Source organism: Arvicanthis niloticus, chromosome 3 (assembly GCF_011762505.2).
Source record: "Arvicanthis niloticus isolate mArvNil1 chromosome 3, mArvNil1.pat.X, whole genome shotgun sequence".
NCBI lineage: Eukaryota > Metazoa > Chordata > Mammalia > Rodentia > Muridae > Arvicanthis > Arvicanthis niloticus.
The window spans coordinates 134,517,664-134,541,226 of NC_047660.1; the positions used below are offsets into that span (position 1 = coordinate 134,517,664).

The 23,563-nt window shown below is 37.6% G+C and overlaps 1 protein-coding gene and 1 long non-coding RNA gene across 5 annotated transcripts in view; one reads left to right on the forward strand and one right to left on the reverse strand.

Moving 5' to 3' along the window:
- The window catches only part of Pms1 (PMS1 homolog 1, mismatch repair system component), a 95,016-nt gene that overhangs the window by 15,628 nt on the left and 55,825 nt on the right, over window positions 1–23,563 (reverse strand). For all 4 annotated transcript variants that reach the window (XM_034498848.2, XM_076931943.1, XM_076931944.1 and 1 more), the window contains 4 exons: window positions 9,235–9,351; window positions 3,289–3,411; window positions 2,903–3,046; window positions 1,878–2,737 (listed from right to left, as the gene is read on the reverse strand). In XM_034498848.2, coding sequence (XP_034354739.1) covers window positions 1,878–2,737; window positions 2,903–3,046; window positions 3,289–3,411; window positions 9,235–9,351 — 1,244 coding nt within the window. The remainder of the gene's footprint in view (window positions 1–1,877; window positions 2,738–2,902; window positions 3,047–3,288; window positions 3,412–9,234; window positions 9,352–23,563) is intronic.
- On the forward strand, window positions 10,479–15,367 carry LOC143441634 (uncharacterized). The gene is made up of 2 exons (XR_013109201.1): window positions 10,479–10,628; window positions 15,041–15,367. It is a non-coding gene; the product is annotated as an uncharacterized LOC143441634 (long non-coding RNA).

The window sequence follows — 23,563 nt, forward strand, 5'->3', positions numbered from 1 at the left end:
AGGTTCATAATTCTATTTATAACTCCAGTCAGGGAGCTATGACACCCCCTTTTAAGCTTCCACAGGCACTTGATATGCATGGGGTACAAGGACATACATTCAGGCAAAGCATCCATACACTTAAAATTAAAAGTTAAGACAGTTGTATTATGGTTATTTCTAAAATATGAGTGTATATCTTTATTTCTTAAGAAAATATATACACATATTTCTGAAGTCAATGATGTCACGCCTCAGAATGGACTCAGAATCATGAGGGAAGGAGAGATCACGGGGAGCTATTCACAAAACAAAACTGACCACAAGCTGATGGGACTGAATGTGGTAATGGGCTCACCACACTGCACCTTGATATATATTTGGAGAACAAACACAACCTCCGTCCTCCCTTAAACAAGCTGTCATCTGTATAATGTTTGCCTTTTGCTGGTTTTAGAAGCATTTTTCTAATATAGCTCAGGATTTTAGGAGATGTATGATGGCTACTGATGTTAATAGTCATCACTACTATTTTAAATTGATAGTTTATTTTTAAGACTGAATTAATGAATTTCATAAAGATATGAAAAAATTAACCATATATATCATTTATAATGGATGGATTATATTTAAATATTTCCTCAGATATTTGACAGAGTTTTGAAATAATTAGATAATAATAAATGGCTGAAAATCTAATTTTATCTTTCATTTTCTGGTGAGCCAAGTCATTCAGAATGCAACATTTTATATTGATTGATATATAGTCTTGTGTAGAGTGCTACCCAGCCAGCACGACAGCCATCACCTTTATTAGAGCAGCCGTGACTGCTTGCAAGTGAACCTCGAGAGCCGATCTGCTGATTTTCGGCATTCTTTCATGACAGGAAGGAGTAGAAAGGTCACTGGACTCTCACAGAGGTTCTAGCTCTACTTCCTTCACCTCTCAGGAAGCTGTATGCTATTCTGACTTAACTGCATATGGCATCAAGGAGGTGCTAAAGGAGACAAGAGGGTGGAAAGTTAACTGAGGGGGTCTCCATTTGTACAGCTATACTGGCCATGACTTTTTGGTGGTACAGCTGATTTGGGGTCACTGAGTAAAACTTCATCCATGCTCTTTAATTAAGCCCAATAAATTTACTGGTTCCCCAAGCTAGACTCTGGTGGATTTGTACGTTGGTTTGTCTTTGGTGCCTTATAAGGAAGGGGTACAAGTTTGTTCACATCTCCCTAGGGAAAAGTTCCCACAAGTGGAAGTTAGCTGTATATACCCATTACATTGTTTTGCGACATATACTTAGATCTGAAGATACAGGTAATATTTTAATCAAATCAGATCACTTATTTCCATGCCCCAAACACCCACAACAACTTACAACTTGCCAATAAAGTTTAGATGCTACAAGCTATACTGACTATATAGACAGTAATACACTAACTTGGTTCTGAAACTCCAGTACAACCTTTTGTACTGTGCATGTCATTTTAGAGATCAATTTAACAGAAAGAAACAGTCAAATTTTTACAAAAAAAACCACACTTCCACTGCTCTAATGCAAAAGCTTGAAAAAAAAAATGCTGCTCCAGAGAAGTTCTTTAACATAAGTTAAAAGAAAGAAATAAGAAAGTGGAGAGTCAAACTGAGATGAAAGCAGTAAAGGCTTCTATCAAATAACCAAGGAGACAGAACACAACAAACATTTTCAAAACAAAAATAAAAAATAATTCTCCCCTATCCAAAATAACAATGAAAAAATGATACCCAAAAAGACCAGTCAAGCTAAAAAGTATTTTCCATTTTCTTCCTAACAGTGAATTTTCTAGAGCTTTGAACCTGTAAGTCATACAGAATGGAGAGAGCTGAGCATCTGGGCACATGTGCTCTGGAGACCTACTTGTGTTTTTCCTCTTCACTCAGTGTCTCCCATCGTGCTTTAATTTGTGCTGTTGCATCCTCCAAACCAGTCTTGGGATTCTCTGTGAGGAACTGAGCGCGGTGGTCTTGAATGAACATGGCACTAGCTGACATGGGCTTTTTGACTGCTCGATTGCTAATTAAGTCATAGGCTGTAAGCTGTCCAGATTTGTTATCGATTACATTTGAGGTTTTGCTACAAGGACCATCACTGAGATTCTCTGGTTCATGGCTTGGGTGACTATTAGTCACTTTACCTGATAAGCTCTTTTGTGGCACTAAAATTTTCACAGGTTCGATATTCTCTCCCATCGAATTAAACACATTTCCCTTGCTCCAGTCATCGGCACACATTTCCAGAGCTTTCTCAGGAAGTGCTTCTCTCCCGTCTCCCGCACTCCCTCCTATACCATCCCTGCCATTTTCTCCTTGGATGTGCTCAATGGGACCTACAGACTGAGTCTCACTATGTTTACTCTGATTAGCCTCTGAGGATAAATGACTCATAGGGATATTTTGAAATGTGTCCTTATTAATATGAGAATGTTCACCACTGAAACGACCATCACAGTGATAGCCTATATTTATCTGTTTACTTAAATGATGATCAGTGTTTTTTCTAGATTCATCCTTTTGGAAGTGAGTAGCCGAAGTATCAGCATTTGGATAATTATTTCCAGATGACTCTATTTTATTAAAAAGCACATCTGTTTCTGCTGTTTCACTAACAACCATGTTGGCTGCGGAAACATCTACTCTGTTATTTTCATAAGACTCTGTAGTGGGTAGTGGTCCGTAACAGGTCATCATCAGATTTTCAAGAGCAATTAAAACAGATTCCTAAAAATAAAAATGAACAAATATTAGGAGGGATACTGTAAAAAAGGGCAATAACCAAAATAATCACAAAAATTTAAAAAGCCAAGTTGTTTTAATAAGGAAACAGTTAAGATTGCATAAGTTTATAGCATAATTACACATAGAACTTTATTTGAAAAAGATTACCTTATTCTGTAATAACACTTGACTTTTATCTGGTGTTAGATTTATATCCACCTCAGCTGATGGAACATCAATTTTCAGAAAGAAAATGGGATACAAGCGAGTAGATTCCTTTAAGCACTTCAGATTATAATAGCGTCGGATTAACTAGAAATATATGCAATGGATAAAAGCAGAAGTATATTGTTATTGCCAGCTTTAAATAAGAACTCCAGCTCCAGGGGATCTGATGCCCTCATCTGGCCTCCATGGGCACCAAGCACGTGGTACAGATATACTTGCAGGACAAATACCCACACACATAAAATAAAATTTAGAAAAAGAAAAACTCATTTAAAATATATTAAATTCCTAATCCAAGGGGTATTTTTCATTCTAGAGGTGATTACCTTTAGTATATCTTTTTGATGTACTGGTCGACTATTAATAAAGATGAAGCTTCGTTCTGGGGTTGAAAGACTTGTAGAATTGTGGTCTGCATCATGCTTTGGAAAAAATCCACTTAGGTAAATCTACAATTGTAATACACAAGTATAGAAGGTATAACGTCAATAATAAAGTTCTAGAGGTCTGATTATATACAATGTATTAGAAAGTATACAAAACAACACACAAGACTTGTAACTTTAGGTCGTATAAATGCTGGTAAGCATGCCTTGAAAATGAATGTTGAGTAACTATTTAAAGTACTAAACCAGTAAAAAAAAAAGAAAAAAAATCTTATTAATGGCCCTAGCTTCATTTTTTAACTATCAGGACAAATACCCTTACCTTGTTTTATTTTTAAATGTCTTTCCCCATATAGTGACTTCACCCCACTTCCCTTTCCTGGTTTTTTCTCTTCAACTATTATTTCCCATGAAAAGCAGCCAGTTCTTTGTTCTTAATATTTTTGAAGCTAACTGTACTGGATTTTCATTGCTGTGTTTAAGAAAAAAAATGTTTACTTTGAATCAACACCTTCATGGCTAAATGACATAGTATACTATGTTATCTCTACGATTGCTCACAGAACTTCACTACAAATTTTTTGTGTGTGTGATTATTTACACACTGTACTTTTCTCTAGTCTATAAATATATTAAGAGAAGGAAGAAACTGAAGGATTCTAGAAAAATTGACCAGAAGGAAAGAGTGATGCAAGGGATTAGAAGGCAGAGTGTGTACCTGCTTTTACTTGAGCTAAATAACATAGCACAGAAAATTGTTAAGGATTTCATTCATTGTCCCCTTCCTCCCACTTTGCATTCATGGTGTGTGTGTGTGTGTGTGTGTGTGTGTGTGTGTGTATGTGTATTCTGGTATATAATCTTACTTGATGTATTATGAACCCAATGAGCAACTCTAATGGGTAAGGAATAAGGTGTTATTTATAGCCAAGCAGTAACCATGACACTTGGTAACAACACAACCCGTAGGCTGTCACCTATGTCTATGGCTATCCCTGCTCTTGCGAGTAAGTGCTTAAGGAGATGTAATACCAATTTTAGAACACTAAGTGCATTACTGTCACAGTGCCAATGTGTACCAATTTGGAAAAATAAATTAATAAATCTGGATAATCCATTACAAGATGATACCACTTAATTAACTGTAAAACTTCACAGCATTTATAAATGGCTGTATAATTTACCATGTAACATGAGATTCTTCTTCAAGCACCTGCTGGGTACCAGGAGAGTCTGCCTAGCCTCTGGAGGACTTACACAGTGTTTGGATTAAAGAAAAGACACAGATGAGAAAAGAAAGAAGAAACGTGCTCCCTGTGCCTTAAAATGAAGGAGACCACAGAGCCAGAGATTTCCTTTCACACTACTCTGGTTGCAATTGTGTAACTACTATAACTTCTAGACAGTAGCTTTAAAAATGAAGACAACCTTAAAAACTAACAAACTATGTTAAAGTTACATGGGAAAGTCAAGCAGCATGGTGTATATAATGCTATATAAATATCACATTACTTTATAGAAAAAAAAAAGACTAGTAACAAAACCCCCCAAATCAGCTCAATAAGGAAACAGTCTGATAGACTGTATGAGATTTTGTACCTCAACCGAAAAAGAAAAAGAAAAAGAGAAAGAAAAAATTTCCCAAATACAAATACAATAAGTTCTATCCCTTCAGCTGCTTCTCAAGTGTACTTCTCTCCTCTCCTGCAGTCTTCTCTACAAACTAGTGTCTCTTGTCAGGCATGGTGTGGCAAACCTTTAATGCAACCATCAAGAGGGCAGAGTTTTGACACTGGCCTGATCTTCACAGCAATGCAGTAAGTTCCAGGCCGAATGGGGTTATGTAGTGAGACCCTGCCTCAAAGAAAAACAAACACCCAATAAACTGTCTTCTCTCTCAATAATTAATATACGTCTTTTTTTTTTTTCTTTTGACTATGCAGGCCTGACATCGACAACAACCCCTTTAAGAAGCATTCTCCTAAATGGACTAACTTGCTTCTCCCTCTTTTGTGACATGTCCTCTTCAGTCTGATTAGCTGTGTTCTTTCCGTTATTTTTATCCTTTAAGGATGATCATAGTCCCCCAAATTTCATCTTTAGTTAATCTGAGTAATTTCAATCTCATTCCTAATTCTAACAGCTACCCACGGCTGACACTAATATAACAAAGTTGTACTTATTTATTGCATCAACTAGCTGTAACAAAATGAATTCACCACATTAAAATGTTGTAAGATACGTTATCTAGTTTTTATCCCACTGTCCAACTGGCACCTTCTGTATTCTTTACCACACTAGAGAGTCACAGTCTGCCAGACAAACCTATTCTTTACCTTACTTATAATAATGTAAGCCTGGCGAATCCACTAACCCTTGTCTTTCTCTTTTTCCAGTAAAGTTCCATAATACTGGACAAACATCTAAATACCACATAAACACTAAAGTAGTCACTTAAATACTCTAGTCAAGGTAGTGGAACAAGTTCATGTAGAAAACTCATAAGTGCAAACTATATAGGGGTGATTAAAAAAAAAAAAAAAAACCAACATGTGCTTTCAAAAGAACTAACACCATAAATGACAGACAAAGGTAAAGTTCTATGTGTAAACTCCATAACGGGGAATGCTGGCCGGAGGAAGAGGCCTTATGTGGTAATATCAGAGACAGGATGCCTCACTGGGAAACTAAAATCTAGCAGAGGATTGAAATCAGTCTTTCTACTTGGAACATGGAGCTCACATAACACCTCCCTGGGAGAAAACAAAATGACTTACATATTGTGACCACTGTCTATGGCTGCTTGCCAGGGTCACAGGGAGAATAAACCCAACTCCAAAACCAAGGGCCAGGCTAGGTCAAGCTGCAGTCAAGGAGGAGTCTGTAAGTCTTGGCAGGATGAGAGGCATGAATGTAACACCTGGTTTCACATTGGGACTAGAGGTAGGCACTGGACTGTAGGACAGAGTGTAAGCATGGAGAACAAGACAGAACAACAGAAACAAACCATGATCCCAGGTCTTGTAAATTACAGTTTTAAGCCACATAAAATAATGGAGAATAAAACTTTTCTGTAAAAAAAATTAGAAATGACAGAACATTGGAAATGATTCAGGAATTAAGTGTTGTAACATGGAATTTAAGCCAAACAAATAGCATCAATTATATCAGAACGTAAGTAAGCAAGCAGGGGTAGCTATGAATAAAGTTTAGAAAAAAACTGAAAATATATTCCAACTTCTGAAAAAATACAGTTTGAGGAATAAAAATCAGGTGGTAATAAGATATTCTCTCACCTTGGAGTAGATCTAAAAATATCAAAGAGAAGACAGACGTCAAGAAGCACAACCTAACAACCTAACAAAAGTTGTCAAACCAGGGGCTCAAGTGGCATTGCCACCCATAACAAAGATTCTTCCTAGAACCAAACACATACCAAAGAGACCCTTATCACAAAAGGAAGAGCTATAAAGATACTCTGTATCCAACGTTCCCAATGGCCAACACCCAACACACTTGTTATTCCAGTCCATAAGGGGAAACATGGTGGGCAAATTTTACAATCAAGGATAAGTATTGAGGGACAGAACAAAGAGGGAGGTCATAGCCAGTAGCAGTGGGGGGAAAACAGGATTGGTTTTGACCAAGAATGAGAAAACACTCATGGAAATTCTGACATTAGAAAAGTCAAGAACACAAGCCAGAGTATGGTGTGTTGACGGATGGCTGGTGGAACAGAAACACAACAGCATGACACAAAGCAAGAACAGCAGAGATCTGACTGCGATTATTTACAGACATTCCGAAGTTAGCAGACATTCTTCAGCACTTGAACTAGAACATTGTTAACACATGTATTATACATTCTTCCATGCAAAAATAAGCATGTGAAGACAAAGCAAAATTCCTATTGTCTATGAGAGATTACCCAAAGTCTTTATATAAATCGGTCTCCAAAACCAGAGGAAAACAAATCAAAATTAAAAAAAAAAAAAAAACCCAAAATTCAAATTAAAAAAAAATTATCTGATAATGTCTCAAAACAGAGTGAACAAACTTACCCACTGCAGGGCTGACTCATGAGAATCCTAGTCACGTAGCCAATCACAATTAATAAAATTAGTCTAGACAATGGCTTTCCACACATGAGTATAAGGACTTGGTAAAACTATAGGACTGCCTCAGTTGACCTTTGACACAAATCCTAACAAACTTCCATGTGATATCCAACACTATTAGCCTAAAGATCATATCAGGATGCCCGGAGTACCTAGAATACAAGCAACACACAAACAACCAAGTCTCAGGAAAATAAGGGAACCAAGGACAATATAGATTTGCCCTGACTATTCCAACTGACCTATCACAAGCATTGTAACACTAGAGAGCCAGCAGGCTGAAAGTGATCAGACAAATAGCAACAAATAAAAGGCTTCTTGCCTAAAGAAACTACATAGTGACAATATATCACAAATTGATTACAATTAATTTAACTTTGTCTTTGAAATTAAAATAAAAGATGGCAAGAAAAAAGAAGATCCCAGGTGGAGCTGATGGAGATGGATGGATAGAGGATGGGTAGGGGGATGGATAAACAGATGATAGACAGGCAAGTAAGGATCACTCAGCATGAACCTGACAATCAATAGCAGGCACAAACACATATTTCCAATTTAACTTTTCAGAGCAAAAAGACAGAGAATCAGAAGTCTGGGACAAAAGAAAAACAGGGAGAGAGAACCGGAGATTTAGAGTAACAAGACCATCTAAGCAAAACAAAACTTTATCTTTAGCAAGATTCAAGCTTTTGAACACACACACACGTACACACACACACACACACACACAATCTAAGGAGCTATAAAACCGCATTCACATAAAATACTCTTGGAAGCTGAACTTGCCTTTTTATGTAAAGTAATCAACAAAGGAGTCTGAAGATAGAAGGACATAGTATGATCTACAGAACACACAGGAAGGAAGAGGGTAACAGTGAGAAATAGGAGGATGGGTGAGAGAGACAGAGAAAGGAGAGAGTTATAACTGTATTCCATCTAAACTTAGAATTAATTGGGTCTTTATAATTAATGTTTAGAGCAAAGATGGAAACAAACAAGCACATAAACATATAATAAAAGCCCACAGGGCTGGGAACAGAGCCCAGTGGCAGAAGGGCCGCCACTGGTGTGAGGTACTAGGTTAGACCCTAAGCTCTGAGAAAGGAAACTACATATAAAATATGTTAAAGCCAAGGCTGGCAGCCCAAGCCTGCAACCCCAGATCCTAAGAGTACGAGGTAGGAGAACTGTAAGTTCAATGCTACAGAGTTCAAACCTATGCTGGGCAACATAGCATGACATAACTGAAAAATAAAAATGGGGGTGGGGGTGGGAGAAGAACTCGGAACATAGCTCAGTGTTAATAGTGACTGTCGCACATACCAGGCCCCAGGTTCAATGCCAAGAACAATGTATGTGTATAAGTATTTATATGTGTACACACCCACCCACCCACCCACCCACCCCCCCACACACACAGAGCTGATGAAATTAGGAAGGAGAAGCAAGTTAAGTGAAGTAGCATCATCTGGCAGTACACAGAGCCAAATGGCTCTATCTAAAGCTGAAAGACCAAAAAGGCCACTTGAGTATATCTTCACAATCAGAAAGAGAAATAAATAAAGGATAAACAAGATCTACTCCTTTTTTTCTATAATATAAAGAGAAGATCCAAAATTAAAAATCAATTAAAAAATACCACAACATAAATAAAACGGTAACCAGGGCCAGGAAGGTTGCCTTTGCATTCTGCTGTTTGCCTTACAGCACTTCTTACTGACCACCTCATCATGAGTGAGGGTTGTGAAAGGCGAGTGTTGCTGTGTACCTGAGATTCTTCACAGTGCTGCTCCACAGATTTCATGTTGCCCATGACAGCAGTTCCCAGAACCGACATCAGAGCCGTCCTGTGATCTGGAACTCTACTTTTCTGCCAAATAACTGCCTAGGGACAAGAAAACATAGATGTGCTGTAGTACAATTAAGATTTAGTAAAGTGAAAACCTTACAGTGTTTACATATTGAACATTTATCCTTACTCTTTACTGTGCCATTCAGAAGGAACTCATGAGCGACCGTCAGAAAGAACAAACCCTGCTGTACATTGTAAGCTGTACATTCAGAAATGTGTAACCTGATCAGACCCAGTCCTTTCCTTACAATTTCATAAAATACTCTCTAACTTTTAGAATACATACTTCAAGGTATATTTATAATTAAACTTTCTCCCCTTCTCCCAGAGCTGACAACTATGCTACAGGATTACTGTAAAGAGTTAAACCCTTGTGAAAATTTTGAAAGCAAAATCCACTTTAAAATGACATTTTCAGGTACTTTTAATAAGCAGAGAACTTATAATTAACTGAGTGTCACATAAATAAATGCTGCATAGTGAGTCAATCCATTTCACTCCTGCTTATTGTAGGTGGACTAACAGACACAATTAAGAGGTTAGACCAAAGTTGGTTCTGTCCAATTGGACTTGAAAACACTTGAGAAATTGTCAGTATAGAAAACATTCAACCATCCAACAAATATTCACCCAGTCTCTTATATGTCCTGATGAAAATATCAGCATCCTGGGGACAAGAAGAGGGGCAGGTAACAGGAGAGGTCACAGTGAGTGGACAGGAGAGACAGGACAGTGTCACGCATAGAAGAGACTTTGACAGCAAGCAGTTCTTTCTCTGTGCAACAAACATGTGACCTCTGTACTCAATAATCAGGTGAGAGTGGCCACAGTTCCATGTGCCCTTCCCCCAGGTCTGAGCAGGCCTGTGAGCCATTTACCACAATAGACCAAACAACAGAAGGACCTATGAGGAGGCATTGCATTGTGGGCCTTGACACCCTGCAATCTGTTACAGGAGCTAAGAAGAATGGACCACCTGCTGAGCTTGCCTTGACACCTTCTGGCTACTATCTCCTTACCCAGCCCCTAGGCTAGACTCTGGGGGGTGAGGCTTCCCCTTTATATGTGAAAGCAAAATATTAAACTTGGGGCCTTGATCAGAGAACTTTGTCTTGGCCTCATCTCTTCTCGCCCTCCATTCCCCTTTCATTCCCAGGCTTCCTCTCAGGTGAACCCGGTTCCCGTAGCCGCCGGTGGCTACAGAATGGTGCCCACCCATGGAACCTGAGAACAGAAGACCAGCAGAGGAACACTGTCTTGGTGGACCTCCATGGAAAATGGAAGAAAAAGCAGAGTATCCGGAGCACTAGGTAAACAAGGAACAGCACTGATGCTAGATAAGTTATGGCTGTGTTTACAGGAAGTGTGTTTAAGGTGGATACGGGTCTAGATTTGAGTGAGCATTGACCTGATGCAAGCTCAGCTAGGGAGGTGACAGTGAGTTGGGGATAGGAGAATATTCGGCAAGCCCAAGAGCTGCCTCAGGCAGGAGGAGCAGGGTTTAAAAGAATTTGAAAACTAAAAAAGGGCAGAGCACTGAGTAGCATCCATAATCTGCCTTCTTTGTTGTTTGTCCTTGGCCTACCTATGTCCATGTGTCTCAATTGTGTGTTTCTTGTTTAGTTGTCTGAATGATTGGTGGTCTATGTTTTGTGGTGTTCTATGTTTAATGTTCAAAAGATTGTTAAAATTGCTTGATCCAACCCTTGGTCTAATTTACTTGGTTTTCAAAGGCAGTTTTAATATGCAGAGCAGCAGTTGATAAGTTTGCTTAACACCTGTAGCTAAGAGTTGAGCTGAGCTGGAAAAGCCTTTCTAACAGTTGACTGTCTGTATAAGCTGCTTTTAAAGGGACTGGCAGGTTTTTAGAATTTATAAGGAAGCTAAGAGTTGTTTGTCATAGAAAAATCTTTGTGACAAGGTGCTTTTATCTTAAAATTACAGCTAGAGAAAACAATTTTTTTTTTTTGGTTTAAATATATAAGATGTGTTGTCACTTTATTTTTGTTTCTAATTGGTTTTAAGGTATAAATATGTTCTACATGTCCTGGTTAATGGATATGATTAAAAATTTACAACCTTGGTAACAAAAGGTTGGCTTAAGATTGATAACTCAGGGTTAGAGTCATTCAGAAACCAGATATATAAAGATAAGATTTAAAAACAATGTCTCTTTAGTGAGATATTTAAAGCTGCACTATCATGCATTCATATATAAAAATTGGCAGCAACTTTGTAACATAAAGGTAATTACTTGGTGTTGATTTTAGAGAAAATAGATTGCTTACATCATTAAAAATTGGTTTTGTTTCTCAAAATTATGGTTATACTCTAATGTTACAAAAGAAGCTTAAAAACAAAGTTAAACTGCCAATATTCCATTGGCTACAGTTGGTAGGTTAATCATGAGTTTGAGATTTTTTGATTTGCCCATGTTTATAGAGAAAAGATACAGTACATAGAGTTATATTAAAGTTAAAAAAAAAATTGCAGCACGGTACAGGCCTACAAAAAAGGCCAGGCCTCAGAAAATGGGCTGAGATTAAGAACATTTACATTTGAATTAAGACATTGCAGACTGAGCTCAGCAGAAGCTTAGGTGCCAAATGTTCCTTTTGTCCTGGGTCTTCATGAACAGCTCCTAGAATGGTGTTTCCTGCTGAGGAGGAGAGGTAATTCTAAGACCCAAAGACTTTTACAACAGTCTGTGGGTCCAGAATTATGGTTATGCTAGAGACATTAAAATTATGCCTACTTCCCTCCATGACCTTGTAACTGTACCTGCTAACAACAACAACAACAACAAAATGTTCAATTTGTTTTGGTTCCTTTGTATCCGCTTCCTTCCAAAGTTGTTAAAAATGAGATGCTTTTGGTTCCTCTAATGTATGTAACAATATTTAGAGGACAAGGTTGCCTTCAGCTTGGCTTATATCTGATATTCTCACTCAGCTAAAAAAGATTAGTTATTGAATTAATCCAAAACAAAGTTCAAACTTAAGATTTATACAGCCTGACTTGCCTACTCCAGCTGCCATTCCAGTAAACACATATAGAATTATTATAGATCTAAAAGATGTTTTTATACCATTCCTTTACATTTCTGGTAAAGGTGGGAAGTTTGCAGTCAGTAAATTTATTTAGAATTTTTCAGAGCCCATGAAGCAATATTGTTAGAAATGTTTGCCTCAAAAAATGGTTAACTGCTTTATAATATATATATATATATATATATATATATATATATATATATATATATATTTGTTGTTTTAATACAAAAAATGAAGAGTTTAAATAATTAGTATATATTACTCATTGTATGATACTTTATTGGCGGATTTCTCTAAAGGAGTTTTTCTGCAAGCCTTTGCTCCAATATAACGAGCTTTAAAATTTTTGGAGTACTTGTTGCTCTAGAAAAGATTCAAAGGTAATATCTTTTCAATATTTGAGACCTCAGTTATATCCTAAACAGACTGTGGCACAGAAAATTCCAATAAAAATAGATAGTTGGGGCTAGAGAGATGGCTCAGCCAGCCATTAAAGGCTAGACTCATAACTAAAAATATAAGAATTGAATTCCCAGCAAACACATGGTGGCTCACAACCATTTGTGGTGGGATCTAGTGCCCTATTCTGGCTTGGAAGTATACATGCAAAAAGAAAATGGTTTGCTTTTATTTTTTATTTGCGTTTAATGATTTTTAAAAGTTGTTAAGAGATATTAATTGGCTAAAACCTTATCTTAAGCTTACCATAGGAAAATTTGAACCTCTATTTGATATTCTCAAGGGGATAAAAGTCCTAATTCCCCTTGACAATTAACTATAAAGGAGAGATAGCTTTGCTGAAAATAGAGTAAGCTGTTAGTTATCAACACATAAATTATATAGACTATGATAAATTGTTGGCTGTTTGTGTTATTACTACTCACATGCCCACAGCAGCCCTTTGACAAAAGAAACCATTAATGTGGATTGATCTTTCTTCATCTACAAGTAAAGTTTAAAACATCCTATTATAAAATTATTATTGTATTAATACAAGATTATAAGATAGAATCCTAAAAACCATTTTGGATAAAAGGTTTCTTCCTTATTCCAAATAGCAACTAAATTGGTTATTAATAAATAATGATATTTGGCCTATTACATGGCAAACTTTTTAGACAAATCTGATGATCATTTGTTACAATTTTTCTCTATGCATGCTTTTATATTTTCTAAAATCTACTATGCATGCAGCCCATAGAAAAGATGTTTGCTATATTTGCTATATTTACACATGCCTCATCTATTGAGAAGACAGTATATGTAATTAAATCACGTTTCCTTGCTTCAACACAAATAATTAAATTATGTGTTGTAGCCACTGTTATATTCATAGCCAGTATATAGCTCATGATTTATAATTGCTTAAAATTGTTCCTTTCTTTAGATATAGCTAATTCTCAAATTTTATTTATAAAAATACAGCTTAATTTAAGAAACATGTACTGTTTCTTAACTTTATAAGGCATGTAAAAGCTCTTTGGATTGCCTGAACCCCAGGGCAATGCCAGAGCAGATTTATATACTGGACATGTTATAGGCCTTTCAATAATAATTGGCCATACAATCTTATTCTTTACAACATCAAAAGAGTAATAGCTTAAGACAACAATTTGGCATTTCTAAAAAGTGTGTAAGTTAAATTGCAAAAACTTGTTCTCAATCAATATCTTCAATTTTTTCATAATGGTATTACTCATTTTTTATTTTAAAAAATTAAAATATGTACATGTGACTTGACACCTTTTAGGCTTTTTAGTTGCAACTACTTTAACAAGAGAAGAAACTAAAAATATAATTATTGCCTATATTATTTTCCTGTGCTTGGTGTTCCATTTCAGACTAAGATAGATAATGGAACTGGCTATTACAGTTATTTGACTACAGTCAAATATTTGAGATGTTTTGTTGACAATTTAATATTACTGATATTTCCTTATTATCCTCAAGGACAAGAAATTGTAAAAAAGAGATTATGAAACTTTAAAATAATATCTTCATAACTCTCTGAGTATGGAAAAAGCAGCTAATGGTGCTTCTTCCCTGGTTTTACAAGTAATTCTAAAAAAAAAAAAAAAAAAAAAAAATGGCTCTTTTAAACTAGAAAGGGGGAATTATACCCCACAAGGTCACCAAAAGCACACCTTGCCTTTGTCTTATTTGTTTTAAATTTTCTGCAAACTGATGCTAAAGGCCAGTCTGCAGCGGATTGCCACTGGCATCCAGTTACTTCCAACTCATTTGCCAGGGTCTTGTGGAGAGACCTCTTAACTAATACTTGGTGTGGTCCCAATCCTGTTTTAATTTGTGGTCGTGGGTCAGTCTACAGTTTTCAGAAAAAGAGAATGGAGCCTGATGGCTGCCTGAAAGACTGGTCTGTCAAGTAGACACAGATCTTGAGTCTAATAATTATTATTCTAATGATAAAGATGGCTTAAAATCTTTATCAACCAGCTGATTTAACTTGACATATAATCTCCACTCTTACTGGAGAGTATTTTTGATCATTACTTAAAGCCACCCACTATATATCTAGTGGCCAGACTTTGTGTCTGATCCCTCCTAACTAGCAGTTGGATTAGATACTGAAATACTTCCACTTCCAACCTTATGTTCTACATTGCTTGGATAATCATATTGCTTTTAACCTTTGAACCTTGTATTTTAAACAGATTGATTGCCCCCACACAGCATCGCTCTCAGCAAGCTCAGCTATTCATCATGGCAGTTACACATCACTATGAAGAATTGCATCTAGCACATGCCCATAGGTCCTTTGGTCGGAATGTGGTCTGGGTCTAAAGAGTGTGCCAATGATGGCTGGTTAGTCAATGATGGGTAAAAGTGTTTTGAGCTCCTATAAACCTAAGACAGAGGCATACATCATTATGCTATGTATGTTTTTCTCAATGATGGGTAATACAGGAGTAATATAAATGCCAACCTAAGCCAGGCACGGTCTCCCGGCCACTCTAGACCTTAGACGAGATGAAATATTGTGCCCCATCCAGATATTGGCACTGTCACCTTAAAAAATTAAGGGGGGGAAGGCCTGAGCAGGCCTGTGAGCCATTTACCACAATAGACCAAACAACAGAAGGACCTAGGAGGAGCCATTTCATTGCTGGCCTTGGCACCCTGCAGTCTGTTACAGGAGCCTAAGAAGAATGGACCGCCTGCTGAGCTTGCCTTGACACCTTCTGGCTACTATCTCCTTGCCCAGCCCCTGGGCTAAACTGAGAAGAGACTCTAGGGGGTGGGGCTTCCCCTTTATATGTGAAAGCAAAATATTAAACTTGGGGCCTTGATCAGAGAACTTTGTCTTGGCCTCATCTCTTCTTGCCCTCCATTCCCCTTTCATTCCCAGGCTTCCTCTCAGGTGAACCTGGTTCCTGTAGCTGCTGGTGGCTACAGTTCTAGAAGTGCAAGCAGGGCCAAACTGCAGTAATTTGGGTAGTGGTCAAATTAACAGGCTCACGCATCTCCCTCAGGAGCTCTAATTGATAGTGAGGGCACTATTGGAGGCAGAGGGGTACACTAGCAAGTCAGTGTGGAGGCCTGAGGTGTGTAGTTCATCGTGTGTGTGTGTGTGTGTGTGTGTGTGTGTGTGTGTGTGTGTGTGTGTGTGGTGCCCAGCTATAATAGTCTTTCATTTGTTTATGCTACCCAGGAAAACAGAACCAATATCAGAAAAAGAATTTTTTGATAAACCAGGCTGCTAAAACCATGTAGATAAATTTTGCTTCTCAATCTAATGTAGAACTCTGACAACTCAAAAAACCTGTATACACTTTGGGAATTTTATATTTTTTTTTTCTGAAAATTCTAAAAAATGGAGGGATTGGTTTATTACACACAGGGTAGAAATATACAAAGACAGGGAGGAAAACAGAAACGCAAAGAAAGTAGGAGTGAACCAAGCTGTGCACCAAAGCAGTCAGTCAGAGGAGTCCTTAGTGAGACCAGGGACATGCAGTCAGGACATCCTCCAGGTATTATGTATGCACAGTAAGAACAGGAGGGAAGGGTGTGCTCTTCTGGAATCTCAAAGAACAACTACACAGTAAGAAAGTGACTCAAGAGTGTAAGGGAGGACCTGTGTCCATTCCAAGAGTTGTACTTACACCGTCAGACAGTTACAATTAAGGAATAGTTCACTGCTTGCTAAGGCACCTCTGATCAATCATTTAGAATAGCTGTTATCTTGAGTAAACCAAAGCTCAAAGAAACCAACTTTCTTAAATAAGTCAGTCGTGGAATCAATCTATCCCTTCTCTACCCTTTTTTGAGCTCAACGCCTATTTTTTCATATTCCAACATTTTTTTTTCTAGTAAAAGAAAGCAGTAATTCAGTAATTTAGGAAGGAACTTGGATTTAAGGAGGTAAAGAATCCTTCAAACAGCAAAGTGTTTGACTGACAAATGCAGTTTTTGATAATTACCATTTGTGACCATATGAGGTTCTATAGAAGTTCAATCACTGTATAAATAAATTCATAAAAAAAAAGCAGAGGCAACACATTGCTGATGGAACAGTATACACAAAAGCATGAAGGGACAGAGTAGGCTGGACATGAAGTTAAATGTACAAGAGCAAACTTCTGAATGGCTGAGCACAGATGACGAGTTTACTGTTTCTTAAATATAATACAGAAACAATCTTAACTAAGAACAAAACATGATCAGACGGGGTTGTTTTGCAAGAGTGATTTAGTGAGATCCGAAGTTAGGAAAACAAAAACAAACCACTGTTACAGTATTTATTCAAGGCAGAGATTCCCAGCTCCTTGATATTGAGCATGAGAAATGAGTAAAGTTCATTCACAAAATGTTCCTTTATGTCTCTGGGAACTGTGGTTTCTGCTGTACTAGCTGTGGTACAGTTACTTTACATTCTTGAAAATGCAGCAGAATACAAGCTCAGAAAAACATTTGCAGAATTATACTTCTAGTTTGCTCATTTACTTATTGATTGTAAAGGCAATTCCCTTGCAAGCTATGGCATTAAACCTGAGATAACAGAACCAGCATACCAGCAGGAGGTAAAAAGAGAGTGAAGCAAGCAAAATGGATGTGGTGACTTCAAGTGCTGAAGAAATTATTGTGGAGGCTTTCCAGGCTTTGGCCTGATAAGCTGAAATGTCAAGAACCCCACTAAGCAAGATACCACATGACTAGAACAGGTTTATTGGCAAAAGAAAAATGATGATGCACTCAGCTTGTTCAGTGCTGAGTCCCTCTTATCAAGGGCAGCACTGCATTGCAATGAATGCTCCACTAAGGCATTGTTTCTCAATGTGAAAGGGTCACATCCCTTTCACAAGAGTGCCCCAAGACCATTGGAAAACACAGATATTTACATTACAATTCCTAACAGTAGCAAAATTACAGTTATGAAGTAGTGACGAACATAGTTTTATGGTTGGGGGGTCACTACAACATGAGGAACTGTATTAAATGGTCATGACATTAGGAAGGTTGAGAACCAGTGCTCTAAGGAATTATATATTGAAGTTTTCTGGAAAAAGCACCCTTGCTGGAGCTACAATTAGCTTTCACACTGGTTCCAGCACTGGCTGCCCTACTCTGCAGCTGCTGACAAGTACAGACTTTGCTATGTTACTTAAGGAAATCTGAAGCCATCTTTGTTTCCTCCAAGTAGAACAGTTTTACTGTGCTATAGTTTGTTACACAGCATGCTTACACATTTGTAGCATTTATACTACAATCTTAGACAATGTTATCACTCCAAACAGGAATGGCCTTTCATCTCTCCATAAACACTACTCTCTTCAAAAAACTGCCTGTGTTTTGACTGTCATATGAATGGAATCACACAGTATGGAGTGTTTTATTAAGACCTTGCACAATGTTCTGAAATTTCATGAGTGGTGTACAACACTATCCTTTTCCAGTGGCTGAGAATATTCATGACACATGTCTGATGCATTCTTCAGAAGTGTATGGTTATTTGGGTCATTTCCAGTTTGAATCATTGTGAATGATACTGCTATAAACACTGAATTTTTTTGTGTGGATGTGTTTCATCTCTCCTGAACAAGTACTTAGGGCACACATGCTGGGTCATATGGTATCTCTAGGCTGATGTCTTAGGGTTTCTACTACTGTGAAGAGACACCATAATCACAGCAACTCTTATACAGAGAAACATTTGATTGGAGCTGGCTTACAGGTTCAGAGGTTTAGTCCATTATCTTTATGGCAGGAACTAAGTCAGTGAAGACAGACATTGTGCTGGAGAAGAAGCTGAGTTTTCTACATCTGGATTGACAGGCAACAGGAAAAGAGAGTGACACTGGGCCTAGCTTGGGCTTCTGAACGCTAAAGACCATCCACCATGACATACTTCCTCTAACAAGGGCACATCCACTTTAACAAGGCCCCACCTAATAGTGCCCCCACTCCCTGTGAACCAATGGGGACCATTTTTATTAAATCAACACAGCTGAATAGCAGATAATCTCTATGCGCATTTGTCTAAAAAGACAAAGAAATGCTGGCAGTGTCTGCTGTTACAGGCACAGTGGTGACTTAAGGGAAAATATTCTAAATAACAGAGTAAGGAGAGGATTCCAGACAGTCTGCAGCTGCATGGGAATGAAATGCCACATAACAAACTGATGTACAATGAAATGTTAGTCACAGAAGCTGCACCCTTCACAGCTGCACCAGCTCTCTGGCCCTGGCATAGGGGAACTGACTTCTTTCTGTCTCCCCTCTCTCTCTCCTCTCCATCCTCCCTTCCTTCCATCCAGGGGAGATTAAACCCAAGGGAGCTGACACATGCTAGACAACTACTATCATATCGACAGAAAACTGTGAGAAAGCCATCTCAGTTACCTCTATCTGAAATGTAACTATGAAGCTATGAGGCCACACTGTGGACGTGGCTGATGTTAGAGAGCTGCCTCGTGAATAAATCTTAGCTGCTGACTAATGTGAAGGTTCCTGTCTCACTTACAGGTTTGCTGAAGTCAGGATATAAAATGACTTTAGGAAATTGGTTTTAGAAAATCTGAGGAACATAAGAGCAAGAAATATGGTTTTGTTTTTTCTTTACCGTGATCTGAACACTCCTGAAAGCTTGGGAGCATTGAATCACAGGCAATTATTATGAACTGCCATGTTTCAGCAAGGGAGTCAATTTAGGGAGCACTGCTCAAACTTAGTGTCATTTGGCCTAGCAATGAAAAATACAAACATCTGCCAACAAGCAAAACTTCTGATCTTTCTCAGAAAATATTTGTTTTCCATACAAAATCCATTATTAAAGAAGCTGAAAATTTAATATATTTTAATAAAAACCTTAGATCACCCACACTGCTCTTATACAGAGATAATCTTTTTACTTCCTCAAGTGGTCTGTATATCTTGCCCCTAGGCTGAAAGCTTAACATGCTAAAAATACACACACACACCCCTCCATATGTTTCCTATCTAGGTCACACGAAGCTGGAGCATCCGAGTGTGCCAAGTGAGAATCAGACTCTGGGCAGTCTGATGACAGTGCAAAAGCACCATCAAGAATATATTATTACATGCACACCATCTGAAGACTGACTTAAGTTAGTCAAACATATCTTGTCCCCATCCTACTTCACTGATACACCCTGTTTGAATAGGGAATGTTTATACACAAAAACCCGCAGTTACTATAAAATGCACTGCTAATTCTCCATAGGTTTCTTTTTTTATAATAAAAAGTAGATGTTACCAGTACAAAATTCAATTGCTATATTTAAGGAATTGATTTTTTATTGTTTTCACTGTGTGTGTGTGGGGGGGGGGGGGCGGAGATGTGCATGTCAGTGTAGGTGACTGCTGAGGGCAGAGACACTAGATTCCCTGGAGATAGAGTGACAAGGCTTTTGTGAGCCTCCCAGTGTGAATGCTAGGAAATGAAGGCAGGTCCTCTGAAAGAGCAGCAAATCCTCTTAGCTGCTGAGATAATCCTCTATCCCTAGTTGTACTTGAAATACAGAAAAATATTTAAAAGTGTATGTCTTAAGTCTTTTCTAAGATAAAAAGCAGAATTTTCTGCTATATTATAAATTATGTGAACTACAGACCTATAGTCTGTAGACTATATGTATAGTCTATGTATATAGTCTATGTATAGTATATATGTATAGGTCTATAGTTCATATATATAATTTATAGTCCTTAATGTTAAAATTGTTAAAGATTTGAGTTTATTTTCCCTACCAAGATAAAGGACAAAGAGAATAATTAGAAATTTGTCTCAATGTATAAAAGGTATGTCTTTACATAGAAATGGGGGAGAAGGACTCAGACTTTTAAAAATTTGGATAATTACTCAAAAGTTATAAGCAATGACTAATGTAGTCACATAAAGAGCTATATGGGAAATGTTTAATCATGCAGTTTAAAGTGACTCGTTTTTGAGACAGTGTCTCCTGTTTTCACAGAGCTCAGACTGCCTTCCAACTCACTACATAGTCCAAGATGACTATGACTTTCTGATCTTCATGCTACCAGCATATAACACTGTATCCATTTTTTTTTTTTTTTTTTTTTTTTTTTTTAATGATTTCAGGGCTAGGGATCAACCTGAACTTTTTCTTCTCTGTAACCACTCCTACTTCTCCATAACTCTGTAAATGAAGCTTGCAATGAAAGAGGCCAGCAACTATCTCTACAGTGTGTGCTTCACTGCTTTGTTTGTTAATCAAGTGGTAAGATGTGGAACTAATAGTTAGGTTCCAACTGACTGGGATTTCTCTTCTATCTGCCTACTCAGCAAAAACTTTCTACTTGTGTGGTAAAATTTTAACTTTAAAAGTAGTATTTCTGGGATTATGTGGAATTAAAAAACTTCTTTGAGAATGAAATTAAACCTGTACCTATTACCTTGTACAAAAACTAACTCTACATGAACATGAAATTTCAAACACTGAATCTGCTAGAAGAAAAATATAAGCAACACTCTACACGGTATAGGTACAGGAATGGAGTACTTGAATAGGACCCCATTTATCCAGAAATTGAGGACAAGAGCTGACACCTGGGATCTCATAAAATTAAAAAGCTCTTTAAAGCTAGAGAACAATCAACTGAGTGAAGAGAAAGCCAACAAAAGGAAGATGATATTTGCCAGATGTACAGAGGATTAATATCCAGAAAGAAATAAAAAAAAAATTAGTCAAAAAAAAAAAAAAAAACCCAAACAACGCATCCATTCAAAAAAACAGGTATGGGATGTGAACAGAGTTCTCAAAAGAAAAAATTAAAATGGCTAAGAAATAATTCAAAAATGTTCATTGTTTTTAACAATTAAGGAAATGCAAGTGACAATATCACAGAGATGTCATCTTACCCAAGTCAGAATGGTGAAGATCAACAAAATAACTGACAACAAATGCTAGAGAGGTAGTGGAGGAAAGAGAACCTCTCACTCACTGTCAGTGGGACTGCACATTGATCCAGTCTCATTCACTGTCAGTGGGACTGCACACTGATCCAGCCATTCTGGAAGTTACTGTGGAAACCCTCAAAAAGTGAACCATGAATTTTCCAGATGATCCAAGGATACCACTTCTGAGCAAATTCCCAAAGGACTCAACAGCCTATTTCCTATTCCCCACGGAACACATGCACAGCCATGTTCAGTGCTGCTCTACTCACAATAGATACGAACAATCTAAATGTCTTTCAACTAATGAATGTATAATATAAACACGGTAATTTTGTAAATATGGAATGAATTCATGAATAAAGAAAAATGAAATCATGAAATTTACAGGTAAATGGATAAATGTAGAAAAGATCAAATTTACTGAGATAACCTAGACCCAGAAAGACAAATATTCTCTCTCATGTGTAGCTCCTAGCTCCAGTAAATATGAACTGAGTGCAGAGTAACTGCAGAAACTAGGAAGGCAAAATGCGACCAGAGCAGGGGTGGTAGGCAGGTGGGCAGTAGAGAGAATAGTAAGGTATAAGTGATTTTAAGACGGAAATAAGAAACATGTTGAGGGGGATTTTAATTAGGAATCAGAGAAAAGATAAATATATAAGAAGCAAAGCAAAGAAGAAAGTAAAATAACAGTAAGGATATCTGAAAAAGTTGTAAGAAATCATATTCTTACCTATGTATATAAAGTTACATATAATATACACAAGAATGAATATATATATATATATATATATATATATATATATATATACATATATATATATACACACATATGATTGAACTGTTGATCAGAGTTGTCCAAAAACTTACAAAACATAGGGTATTGCTGCTGCCCTTGGTTGCCTCCCAAAGTAAGTCCCCACTGAAGATGACACCATGTGCTTTGGACCGAGAACCCAAAGGATCACAGCTCAATCTGACCTGAAAGCAGCTTCCTCCCTGAGAATTGCTTTCATGGTACTAAAAGACCATGCAAACACCCAATAGAGGAAAGTAACCAATAGTCCTATCAAGCGCTAGTACTTATAAACAAATACAAGAACCAGCACAGCATAACTGTAGGGTACAATAGTGGCATACACACCTTGGCAGTAACCAAGAGCTTTCAAATTGGACTTAACAAGAGGAAATCATGTCTGGTATTGGAAACTACCTGGGACTAATGAAGTCATGGATCTTGGAAAAGAACCTTCAACAACCATTTTACAAAACCAGCATAACTCCCAACTAGATCCTAAATATTTATCCTTACACCTATATATATAAGTCTCACCTCTTGTAATGGCTATACCTGGTTGTCAACTTGACTAAACCTGGAATGAACTACAATCCAGAAATGGAGAGCACACCTGCGATCCAGATCTTGAGGCTGGAAGACATAGCTTCTGGCCTGGATCTTGACATGGATATCTTGAGGCATAGTGGCCATGCAAAGCTACAGCCCAGGTAAGTACATCTTTTATTCCAAGAGACTGAGGCAAGTACATCTCTGAGTTCAAGGTCAGCCTGGGACAAAGGAAGTTCCACATCAAGGCCTGGTGGTACTCATCTTTAGTCTGCGCCACGCCTTCTGATGGAGGCCTACATAAGGACAGTGGAAGAAGGAAGACTCACTGTTCTTCGCCTGCTAATACTTACTTGCCAGCACATCTGTTGGAACCTACTTCAGGATTCCAGAAGACCAGGTGAAACAACTAGCTTCGTGATTAGATTCTTGGACTTCCCATTTATAGTTGTC